The sequence below is a fragment of the Jaculus jaculus genome, chromosome 4 (assembly GCF_020740685.1).
Source record: "Jaculus jaculus isolate mJacJac1 chromosome 4, mJacJac1.mat.Y.cur, whole genome shotgun sequence".
In the NCBI taxonomy this organism is placed as follows: Eukaryota; Metazoa; Chordata; class Mammalia; order Rodentia; family Dipodidae; genus Jaculus; species Jaculus jaculus.
Window position 1 is genome coordinate 64,581,703 of NC_059105.1, and position 12,550 is coordinate 64,594,252.

Here is a 12,550-nt window from a genome sequence, read left to right on the forward strand (position 1 = left end):
AGTCCTCCTCGGAGGTAGGGCTCATTCTTTGTCCAAGCCTCACAGAGCAGGGCGACGCTAAGAGCCATTGCAGCGGCAAGCACTTGGTCTGCTTATGTGATACCTGGCTTTTCCTCCACACATACATGGCATGGTACTCGGGGGAGACCTGGTGGAGCCCACAGTCTGGTGGGAAGACAGCCAAGAAGTGGACCTGGCGGTGAGCCCAGCGTGGGGAGACGTAAGATTCATCTTCTTTGATCTATGTGGTGAGTGAGGTGGCAGGATTGGAGTCTGCAGTTTCTCAAAAAACTTCCCTCAAAGCCCAACTGGAAAAGCTCAGACCATTCCCAGCAGCTGTTCACTGGGAAAGGGCAAGAAGTACATAACGGCCCTTTGGCGTTGAGGGGAGCCTGGGAGAAGTTCATCTGGACCACCCGAGAGCAGGGGGGAATGGCAGCAGACATCAGCAGGAGTGGAGAAAGAGTACTTGGTCCAGCACCACCCTCAGAACGCGAGAGTGCCCACCGTCAGACCCTGCGGCCTGTGGTAGCTTCTTACTGCCTAAGTCTCGGTTTTACTGGCTTGTTTCTGAAAGCTGGCCCTATCCCTAGCCAGGACCATAGCACCGCTCCCCCCCCCCCCCGCCTCCAGTTGTGGTGCAGACTTATTGATAAGCCAGTTAGTGCTCAGACTGCCAGAAGAGCAATAGCCGAGACCTGCAGGATAGTTAACGGAGGGCTTTCATAGTGGCATTTTCCTGAAATGGCCAGCATTGTAGTGTGGCTCCTGAGACAGATAGGGCAGAAGTTCGGTTTGATTTATGCAACCAAGAACTGTCCCATGGTCACCATGCCTGTAAAGAATCATACATAATGGGCTGGAGAGATGGCTTAGCGGTTAAGCGCTTGCCTGTGAAGCCTAAGGGCCCCGGTTCGAGGCTCGGTTCCCCAGGTCCCACGTTAGCCAGATGCACAAGGGGGCGCACGCGTCTGGAGTTCGTTTGCAGAGGCTGGAAGCCCTGGCGCGCCCATTCTCTCTTTCTCCCTCTATCTGTCTTTCTCTCTGTGTCTGTCGCTCTCAAATAAAAAAAAAAATTTAAAAAAAAAAAGAATCATACATAAATGGTCTGCAATCTGGTCCTTCCTGGGTAGTAGGCTAACAAGGTAATAGGAACTAGCTGATGAGCATGGAATCAGACAAAATGAAGTCCTGAGAAATGATGGTGGGTATGATTATCCACTGAACACATGGACGAACTTGTGGAGCCCACTAGGCAGCCTAGGTGACCCCCTCTGTCTTAGCAGGACCCTTCTTCAGCTCTGTTCATATCCTTGGTTTGCCCTCGGCATATTTCACAGTTGGGTCAGAGTTTAGCTTCAGAAAATGGCCAGCTCCAAGGCCCCTGAAGGTACCCTCTGCAGTCAGAGATCCCCTTTTATAAAAGGGCCACCAAACCTTGTTCACTACGCCCAACTGGCCCCATGAAGAAGGAATTGGTGCCATGCAGGAAAGACCAGTTAGGAAATATAATGAAGGCTGGAGGGATAGCTTAGCGGTTAAGGCATTTGCCTGCAAAGTCAAAGGACACTGGTTCGACTCTCCAAGACCCATGTAAGCAAGATGCACAAGGGGTACGTGCATCTGGAGTTTGTTTGCAGTGGCTGGAGGCTCTGGCATACCCATTCTCTCTCCTCTGTCTCTGTCTCTGTCTCTCTCTCTCTGTCTGCCTCTCAAATAAATATATTTTTCAAAAAGAAGTACAATGAAAGAAATTTTAGTCTACAACAATCTCTTACTTAAAAAGATTCCAGCCTAGTTAACAGATGGGCTTCTCTGAAAATGCTTAAGAGCGTAAGGAGAACTACTTACAAGAGAACAAGGGTGAGGAGGACATTATGTGAGTAATTGGCCATGGGGCTTTGTAGTGAGTGCTTCAATTTCTCAGTGTCTCAGTGTCCTTAGCGATAAGATGAGCTTAGTTATGCCAGTTTGCAGTCCTGCTGCAGCTGTCAGTGACAGTGCAGGTGATGCCTCTGGCCCTGTTCACTCTTGGTGTTGTGATGTTGCGAAATATCTGCAAAGCCACTTTCTTTTGTTTTGAGACAGGGTCTTGCAGCGTGCATTTGACTGGCACGGAACTCACTGTGTAGACCAGGCTGGTGTCAAACTTGCTGTAATCCTCCTGCCTCTCCTTCCTGAGTGCTGGATTACAAGCATCACCACACCCACCGACATTGCATTTTCTAGACAGCTCGCTTTGAACAGAATGGTTCCCAGCTATCTTATTCTGGATTTTCAGCATGTGTGACAAGATCTTTTCCTTGGCATTTCTGTTCATGGGAAACAAGCTGTCCTGCATTACTTCAATGGAAGATTTATTTTAAGGTTTAAATCTCCACATTTACTTTTACTGGTGTTAAATTAATATATTTTTTTAAATTTTTCATTTATTTATTTATTTGAGAGCGACAGACACAGAGAGAAAGACAGATGGAGGGAGAGAGAGAATGGGCGCGCCAGGGCTTCCAGCCTCTGCAAACGAACTCCAGACGCGTGCGCCCCCTTGTGCATCTGGCTAACGTGGGACCTGGGGAACCGAGCCTTGAACCGGGGTCCTTAGGCTTCACAGGCAAGCACTTAACTGCTAAGCCATCTCTCTAGCCCTAAATTAATATTTTAAGTTCTGAGAAATTGTTTTCTTCAATGAGATTATTGAATAAAATAAAAATAATTCCTGTCTTTGAAATTTCAGGGATGGACAGATAAAGTACTTGCCATGTAAGCATGAAGTCTTGAGTTCAGTTCCCAGAACACACATTTAAAAAGCCAGCCATAAAGCCGGGCGTGTTGGCACACGCCTTTAATCCCAGCACTTGGGAGGCAGAGGTAGGAGGATCGCCGTGAGTTCAAGGCCACTCTGAGACTCCATAGTGAATTCCAGGTCAGCCTGGGCTAGAGTGAGACCCTACCTCGAAAAAACCAAAAAAAAAAAAAAAAAAAAAGAAAAGAAAAAAAAGAAAGAAAGAGAGAGAGAAAGAGAGAAAGATAAAAAGCCAGGCATAGAGGCTGGAGAGATGACTCAGCAGTTAGGGTATTGGCTTGCAAAACCTAAGGACCAGAGTTTGATTTCCCAGTACCCATGTAAATCCAGATGCACTAAGTAGCACATGCATATGGAGTTTGTTTGCATTGGCAGGAAGCCCTGGTGCACCCATGGTCACTTTCTCTGTGTCTGCCCCCTCGACTCCCGCCAAATAAATAAGTAATTTTTTAAGTCAGGCATAGTGGTGCCCACTTGTAATCTCAGTGCTGGGGAGGGAGAAACAGATAGATTCCTGGAGCTCACTGGCCAGCCAGTCTAGCCTACTTGGCCAATGAGAGATCCTGTCTTATAAATGCACCCGAGGAATGACGCTTGAGGTTGGCCTGTGACCTCTGCACATACATACCTAAGAGATGTGGGGAACTGAGGAGCTGGCTCAGCTGTTAAAGACGCTTACTTGCAAAGTCTGCTCTCCTGGATTCAGTTCTCCAGTACCCACATGTGGTGGTTCGGTTCAGGTGTCCCCCATAAACTTAGGTGTTCTGAATGCTAGGTTCCCAGCTGATGGGAGGGTTGGGAATTAACATCTCCGGGAGGGAGTGTATTGGTGGGGGCGGGCTTATGGGTGTTATAGCCAGTTTCCCTATACCAATGTTTGGCACACTCTCCTGTTGCTATTGTCCACCTTATGTTGGCTAGAGGGTGATATCCATGCTCTGTTCATGCCATCATTTTTCCATGCCATCGTGGAGCTTCCCCTTGAGCCTGTAAGCCAAAATAAACCTCTTTTTCCCACAAGCTACTCTGGGTTGGGTGATTTCTACCAGCAATGCGAACCAGACTGCAACAGTAAAGTGATACCAGGATGGGGTTGCTGCTATACATCTGACTGTGTGGCTTTGGCCTTTTGGAGCTGATTTTCAAGAGGAATGTGGAAGGATTTGAAACCTTGGCCTAAGAGATGCCTTGCAGTGCTGTAAGTAGAGCTTGATGGACTATTCTGGTCAGAGTTGAAAGGCCTGAATGCAGTAAGAACTATGGACTGTGAGGTTTGGTTTATGAGTGTGAGAAAGAGCTTTGCCTGGACTGGACTAGTAGTTTGTGTGAAAAGCCTGCTGTTATGCCTGGGTCCTGAGAAGTTATGCAGGGTTGCTTTGTGTAGAAATGAACTGATATGAGCAGAGGGATATGGCACAGGAAGAAAAATCTTTGGGTGGACTGCTGCCTGTTCAGCTGCAACTGAGAGATTATAATCTTTGAGATTTGGCCAGCTGACCTACACTGGGGCAACAGAAAGAATGTAGACTCTTTTGAAGGGGCCTGAGTGCTCAAGGAGTGTGTCCTGTTCTTCAAAGTCTTCTTTGTTCCCCTCTGGATTAACAAATTGGCACCCTACCTGGTATTGTGGAGTATAAGAAATGCAGGAAAGAGAGGGTCATTGAGTTTGCAACAAGGTCTTGTGTTTTGGAAATGGCCATGGACAGTGTGAAGCAGGTTTGCTGGATGCCTGCATGGAGACCCCATGGGGTCATGAGGATGAACCTTGGCTTGCAGTGGAGACCCAGTGGAGGTGCTATTTCTTTGCTATGCCCAATGCCATCTTTTGCAGTGTGAATGTTTATTCTGTGCCATTATGGAGTTGTAGGGGATTGTTTTGGCATTATGGCTCAGTTAAAAGATCTTGGACTATGGGATGTATGAACATCATTGGAATTGAAAAATAAAAAACTCTGGGGACTTTTAAAGTTAGATGAATACATTGCATTTTACATCATGTATGGTTATCAGTTTATGGGGGCCAGGGGTGGAATGCTGTGGTTTGATTCAGGTGTCCCCCATAAGCTTAGGTGTTCTGAATGCTAGGTTCGCAGCTGATGGATATTTGGGAATTAATGCCTCCTGGAGACAGTGTATTGGTGGGGGCAGGCATATGGGTGTTATAGCCAGTTTCCCCATGCCAGTGTTTGATGCACTCTCCTGTTGCTATTGTCCACTTTATGTTGGCCAGGGGGTGATGTCCACCCTCTGTTCATGCCATTATTTTCCCCTGCCATCATGGAGCTTCCTCTTGAGCCTGTAAGCCAAAATAAACCTCTCTTTCTCAGAAGCTTCTTTTGGTTGGGTGATTTCTACCAGCAATGCAAACCTGACTGCAACACCATGTAAAATTGGACCCAAACTGATCCATATGTCTGACATTCGTTTGCAGTAGCAGGAGAACCTGGCATGGTCATACACACATACACACATGCATACATATGCATGTAAATGAATAAATAGTCTTTTAAATTCTCAAAAGAAATTTGGAATATATATTATATAAAAATTGTGTTACTAAGGTGTTCCAGTGTCCCAGTTTACTGGTTCAAGGCTCAAACTCTATAACAGAGCTTTGTCTTAAATGTTAGTGACTCTGGGCCATCTAAGGATCTTGTTAAAATGCTGATGTTAGCCAGGCGTGGTGGCGCATGCCTTTAATCCCAGCACCCAGGAGGCGGAGGTAGGAGGATCACCGAGTTCAAGGCCACCCTGAGATGACATAGTGAATTTTCCAGGTCAGCCTCGGCTAGAGTGAGACCCTACCTGGAACTCCCCCCCCCAAAAAAAATGCTGAAGCTATTTCAAAGGGGCGCTGACAGGTGGAAGAGTAAGAAAGTATTTTATCAAGGGAATGAGTAAGGAAGAGAAGGATCCCTTGAGCTATATTTGTTTGCCCTAAAATGGGACCAGGTTATGTTTGTTTCATGAAAACCTCCCCGTTTTTGCAGGCACCAGCACAGGGCCGCCTTGCTCACTGTGGCCTGCAGTGGCGAGGCTGACTTAGGTAGCCGTCACTGGCTTTGGCTCCCAGACCTTCAACTCTGAAGTTTGCTTGGATCTTTCCCTTTGAGTATCCAGGGAAAGAAACGGTTTTCCTATTCCTCTTAAAAGTTGGTCTAGGGAGGCTGGAGAGATGGCTTCGTGGTTAAGGTGTTTGCCTGTAAAGCCAAAGGATGCCAGTTCGATTCTCCAGGACCCACGTAAGCCAGATGCACAAGGCGACGCATACATCTAGAGTTTGTTTGCAGTGGTTGGAGGCCCTGGTGTGCCCATTTCCACCCCCCCCCCTTTCTCTCTCTCACATAAATAAATAAATATTTTTTTTAAGTTGGCCTAGGGCTAGGGAGGTGGTGTGGTGGTATAGCAGTTAAGGCACTTGCCTGCAAAGCCTAAGGACCCAGGTTCAGTTCCCCAGTACCCACATAAGCCCAATGCACAAGGTGATGAATGCATCTGGAGTTTGTTACAGTGGCTGGAAGCTCTGGTGTGCTCATTCTCTCTCTCTCAAATAAACAAATAAATAAGAAAAAAAATTTTTAAGTTGGCCTATCTGGGGAAGTAGCTCAGTTGATGGAGGGCTTGCCTGGGTTCCATCCCCAGGATGTAAACTAGGCATGATGGTACAAACCTGTAATCCCAGCACTCAGGAGGTTGGTATAAGGGAATCTGAAGTTCAAGGTTATCCTCAACTACATAGTGAATTTGAGGCCAGGCTGGCTACATGAGACCTTAAGTTAAAAGAAAAATAAATGGCCAGGGTGGGGAGATGGCTCAGTGATTAAGGTGCTTCCCTGCAAAGCCTACTGACCTGGGATCAATGCCCCAGTACCCATGTAAGGCAGATACACAAAGAGTGGTGTATTTATCTGGAGTTCGTTTGCAGTGGCTAGTGCCCTGGTGCGCGCGCGCGCGTGTGCGCTTTCTCTCTCTCTCTCTCTCTCTCTCTCTCTCTCTCTCTCTCTCTCTCTCTCTCTCTCTCTCTCTCTCTCACACACACACACACACACACACACACACACACACACACACACTGTATATCTCTCTGCTTGAAAATAAATCAATAAAATATTGAATTTTTTAAATTTTTTTGCTCATTATTTATTTATTTACTTGAGAGTGACAGACAGAGAGAGAGAGAGAGAGAGAGAGAGAGAGAGAATGGGCACACCAGGGCCTCCAGCCACTGCAAATGAACTCCAGATGCATGCGCCTCCTTGTGCATCTGGCTAACGTGGATCCTGAGGAATCGAGCCTCAAACCAGGGTCCTTAGGCTTCACAGGCAAGCGCTCAACCGCTAAGTCATCCCTCCAGCCCAATAAAATATTTTAAATGTTTTTATTTTATTTTTTGAGAGAGAAAGAGGCACATAGAGAAAATGTGTACACCAGTGCCTCTAGCCACTGCAGACGAACTCCAGATGCATGCATCCTTTTATGCATCTGGCTTACATGGGTACTGGGAAATCAAACCTAGATCCTTAGGCTTTGCAAATAAGCTTCTTTTTTTTTTAATTTTTTGTTTATTTTTATTTATTTATTTATTTGAGAGTGGCAGAGAGAGACAGAGAGAGTGAAAGAATGGGCGCATCAGGGCCTCCAGCTACGGCAAACAAACTCTAGATGCATGCATTGCTTTTGCATCTGGCTTATGTTTGCAGTGGCTGGAGGCCCTGGCATGCCCATTCCCTCTCTCTATCTGCCTCTTCCTTTCTCTGTCTGTCACTCTCAAATAAATAAAAATAACAAAAAGAGAGAGAGAGAGAGAGAGAGAGAGAGAGAGAGATGGGCGCACCAGGGCCTCCAGCCACTGTAAATGAACTAACTCCAGACACATGCGCCCCCATGTGCATCTGGCTTATGTGGGTCCTTAGGCTTCAAGGCAAGTGCCTTAACTGCTAAACCATTTCTCCAGCCCACTGGTGGTGTTTTTTAAGTGTTTTGTTTTGTTTTGTTTGAGGCAAGCCCAATAGACTGGCCTATTTTTTTATACGAGACAGCGAGAGAGAGAGAGTGAGGAAGAGAGAATTGGTGTGCCAGGGCCTCTAGCCACTGCAATTGAACTCCAGACAGATGTGCCCCATGGTACACATATGCAACTTTGTGTGCTTGGGTCACTATACAACTGGCTTACATGGGACCTGGAGAGTAGAACATGAGTCCTTAGGCCTTGCAGGCAAGGGCCTTCACCACTAAGCCATCTCCCAGCCATGTTTATTTACTTGTTTGTTTGTTTTGAGGTAGGGTCTCACTCCAGCCCAGGCTAACCTAGAATTCACTATGTAGTCTCAGGCTGGCCTCAAACTCACAGCAGTCCTTCTACTTCTGCCTCCCCAAGAGCTGGTATTAAAGGCATGTGCCATGATGCCCGTCCTAAATATTTTTGTATTTTATTTTTATTTATTTGAGAGAGAGAATGGGCATGCCAGGGCCTCCAGCCTCTACAAATGAACTCCAGATACATAAGCTACCTTGTGTATCTGGCTCATGTGGGTCCTGGGGAATCAAACCTGGGTCCTTTGGCTTTGCAGGCAAGCACCTTAATTGCTAAGCTATCTCTCCACCTTAATAATTTTTTGTTTTTGTTTCTGGTTTTTGGTTTTTTCATGTTAGGGTCTCACTCTAGCACAGGCTGACCTAGAATTCACTATGTAGTCTCAGGGTGGCCTCGAACTCACGGCGATCCTCCTACCTCTGCCTCCCGAGTGCTGGGATTAAAGGCACCACCCCACCCGGCTCAAAAATATTTTCTTTTTTAAAAAAGAAAAATAAGTGGCCTGTGTCACTTTAGTGGGAAAGCAGGAAAATTAGAGCATACTGAGAAATCTAATACATGTCTGTGTTTTTTGTTTTGACAGATTTACCAGCAAGACTGTTGAAAGCGTAACTGTCCGAGATGCCTGTCCCTCCCCCGCCGGCGCCCCCACCTCCACCAACATTTGCACTCGTGAGTGTCCGCGCTCCATTTGCTTTTCTCTTTCCCTTCTCTCTTTTTTTAGACACATTCTCGCTGTATCGTTCAGGCTCGCTTACAACGTGTGATTCTCTCGTCTCCACCTCCCAAGTGCTACGATTGCGGGAGCCTGACACCACAGCAGCGTTCTCCCTTCACTGCCTAAACAGAAGGCAAGCTGAAGTCGCACGTGGCACGTGGCGGTGTGTTTTAAGCACATAGTGTTCTGGCATAGGCTTTGATACAGACAGCTTTGCCAGGGCCCAGTCTCCTCTGAGATTGCAACCTGGTTGAGACCTTGAGAACCCAAACAACACGAAGGGTGTGTAAAATTAGAGAAGCTCTTAGCTGGACACCATTGGTGTGATATATTTCCTCCAAACTGTGAGTTCTATACCATTGCTAAGTATGGATTAAGTTTTAGAATTTTAATGTTCATGTTGATTTTAACGTATGTTCTAAAAAGTATGTTTAGGACATCAAAGCCACAGTTGGCCCTGAAACATGAGGGTCATTGTGATTTCAAGACCAGCCACAGCTATGTAGTGAGACTGTTAAAAAAAAACAGTCGCTGAGCATGGTGGCACATGCCTTTAATCCCCACACTTGGGAGGCAGAGGTAGGAGGGTCACCCTGAGTTTGAGGCCACCCTGAAATTACAGAGTGAATTCCAGGTCAGCCTGGGCCAGAGACAGACCCTAACTCGAAAAAACCAAAAAAAAAAAGGTCATAATTTGGGAAACTCTTATTTATCCTATCAAATTATTTTTAGCCACTATTACATAACTCAAAGCAAGATCCTGGGGAAATAGAATACAGAGAGGATAAAAGAAAAAGTAGGTTGGTGACCATCATGGGACACTGCCCTAGTGAAATAATCCAAGTTAGAACCCAAGAGGCTGGGTGCCAAAACAAATTTTCAAGCAAAATAGGAAGCCTAGTAAAGGTTAGTGACTCAAAACTGTAAGCCATCTGATCTTGATGTATCAGGTAATCTCCATAGGCCTTAGTTGATGTTTATTATTAAAATGACAGTGATTCTTTTTTACCTTTCTTTCTTTCTTTCTTTCTTTCTTTTTTTTTTTTTTTTTTTTTTTTTGGCAACCCAACAGACTGGCCACCATTTTATGCAAGAGAGCAAGAGGGGAGAGACAGAGAATTGGTGCACCAGGGCCTTCAGCCACAGTAATTAAATTCCAGACGCTTAGGCTGGAGAGATGGCTGAGCAGTTAAGCGTTTGCCTGTGAAGCCTGAGGACCCTGCTTGGAGGCTTGTTTCCCCAGGACCCACGTTAGCCAGATGCACAAGAGGGCGCACGCATCTGGAGTTCGTTTTCAGTGGCTAGAAGCCCTGGTGCACCCATTCCCTCTCTCTCTTTCTTTCTCTCTCTCTGTCACTTTCAAATAAATAAATAAAAATGAACAAAAATATATTTAAAAAAAATAAATTAAAAAATTCCAGACGCTTGTGCCACCTTGTGTGTCTGGCTAACGTGGGATCTGGAGAATCAAACATGGGTCCTTAGGCTTCGCAGACAAGCACATTAACTGCTAAGCCATCTCTGCAGCCTCAGTGAGTGATTTTTAAAGGTCTTTTCAATTTGTCTAAGGTATGTTTTTGAATTGAAGAACAAGTTTTAAAGCAGTAGAAAATAATGCATTAGGAAAAGTAAACTGTATATGCAAAGAATATTTCTGGAAAGGACAGCTGGGAAGCTCCTACAAGGCTGTGATTGTTGAGGGCTGATGGGTAAAGGGACATTCACCCTTCTGTCAGATTACAGTGGAGGCTCTGGAGTCAGACTGCAAGTGCTACAATCCCTCCTCCTCTTCTTACTCTCTGGTGACTACAGCAAATGAGTTATCCTTTTGAGCCTCAGTGTTTATTTTTGCTTTTATTTTGTCTATAAAATGGAAATAATTCACAGGTTTGATAAGCACTAAATTAAATATAATACATGTAAAATGCGTAGCTGTCATCAGATACAAGTAATGCTTTATAACTGTATCAAGATGCTTCCAATTTAATGTGCAGTAATTTCATGGAGCTGGGCTCGCCTCTGCCTCTGATAATAAAAGGCTGGGTGAAGTGTCAAGCTGTTTGCTTCTCCAACTTCACTTCTGTGTCTATAACTGGCTTATGTGAAATCTCGTCCCTCTTACAAGGTTGGGGTCAGCCCAGGAAGATGCTCATGCCCACGGGGAAGACCTTTAGCTGTGGGGCAGCCATACTCCTGGCTCAGAGCGAGGCCACATCAGTTTCCACATGAGAAAGACTTAGGCAGACACCTACTTTCAAGTCCCTGTGGTGGACTCTAAATGTTCACATTCCTAGAATAACTGAGGGAACAAGATTCCAGTTTCATAGTGATGAATGGGGATGTAATGAATACACAAATAGCTTAAAGCTGCTCTGCAGTTTCTCTGAGCTAGCCTTTCGAAGGGATGGACTATCAGAAGCCCTTTAGCACAAAGGCATATAAGGGTACTTTGTAAGGTAAGGAAAATGTTCTGTATCTTGATTGTGAAGTTTACACAACTGAATGTCAAAACTAATGGAACTGTAAACTGAGAGGATGATTTCACAATATGCAAATCATACCTCAATAAATCTGAAATTTAAAGGAGAAAAGTGGACTGGAGAGATGGCTTAGTGGTTAAGGCACATGCCTGCAAAGCCTAAGGACCCATGTTTGACTCCCTAAATCCCCATGCAAGCCAGATACACAAGGTGATGCATGCACAGGGACACTCATGCACACAAGGAGATTGGTTGTAATGGCGGGAGGCCCTGGTGCGCCAGTCCTCTGTCGCTTGCTCTCTCTCTCTCATAAAAGAAAAAGAAGGGCTGGAGAGATGGCTTAGCGGTTAAGCGCTTGCCTGTGAAGCCTAAGGACCCCGGTTCAAGGCTCAGTTCCCCAGGTCCCACGTTAGCCACATGCACAAGGGGGCGCATGCGTCTGGAGTTCATTTGCAGAGGCTGGAAGCCCTGGCGCGCCCATTCTCTCTCTCTCTCCCTCTATCTGTCTTTCTCTCTGTGTCTGTCGCTCTCAAATAAATAAATAAATAAAAATTAAAAAAAAAAGAAAAAGAAAAAGAAAAGCATACTCGTCTGTGTATTTGTTCAGAGGAAATTGTTTTCTCAACTTAGTGGTAGACTTTTAAAACTCACTTTGGCTTATCAGAGGCTGTTTTTCCCTGGCACGAGGTAATATCTGAATGATGGAAAAGGGATCCTGTCGTCCAGGACACGCTGGAGCCTAAGAGCATCTGCAGCAGCCTCTGACTTGGAACCCCTCCTGTGAGCCACCCACCCTAACGGGGCTGTGCTAATCGTGACCTGATTATGGTCTGACTTTTCATACTTCTATCATGGACTAAGTATTGGCTCTGAAAAGGAATGTAATTTATTACTTCATCTGCCCCCAAATATCTGGGACTCAAAAAGAATGACATGGAGTCTAAAACTTGTGCCAAATTTATAGCCTATTGCCACGAACCCTAAGAACAAGCTTCTGCCCATCCAGCTGAGTGCTGGAGCACGTGATTTTAAGCCAGGACGGCAGACAAGTCTGTGTGATTACTTTTCAGGCCAATACAGAGAAGCCTTCCTTGAATAAGTCAGAGCAGGCTGGGAGAAATGCTCTTCTCTCTGACATCAGCAAAGGCAAGAAACTCAAGAAGACAGTCACCAATGACAGAAGTGCACCGATCTTGGACAGTAAGTAAAAACAGCTCTCTTCCATAGTGATAAAG

General features: G+C 45.6%; 1 protein-coding gene across 3 annotated transcripts in view; it reads left to right on the forward strand.

Annotated features, from left to right (window-relative positions):
* The window catches only part of Wipf1 (WAS/WASL interacting protein family member 1), a 133,742-nt gene that overhangs the window by 101,060 nt on the left and 20,132 nt on the right, over positions 1 to 12,550 (forward strand). For all 3 annotated transcript variants that reach the window (XM_045147567.1, XM_045147569.1, XM_045147568.1), the window contains exons 2-3: positions 8,701 to 8,789; positions 12,386 to 12,515. In XM_045147567.1, the coding sequence (XP_045003502.1) occupies positions 8,739 to 8,789; positions 12,386 to 12,515 (181 nt within the window). In that variant the 5' untranslated portion in view covers positions 8,701 to 8,738. The remainder of the gene's footprint in view (positions 1 to 8,700; positions 8,790 to 12,385; positions 12,516 to 12,550) is intronic.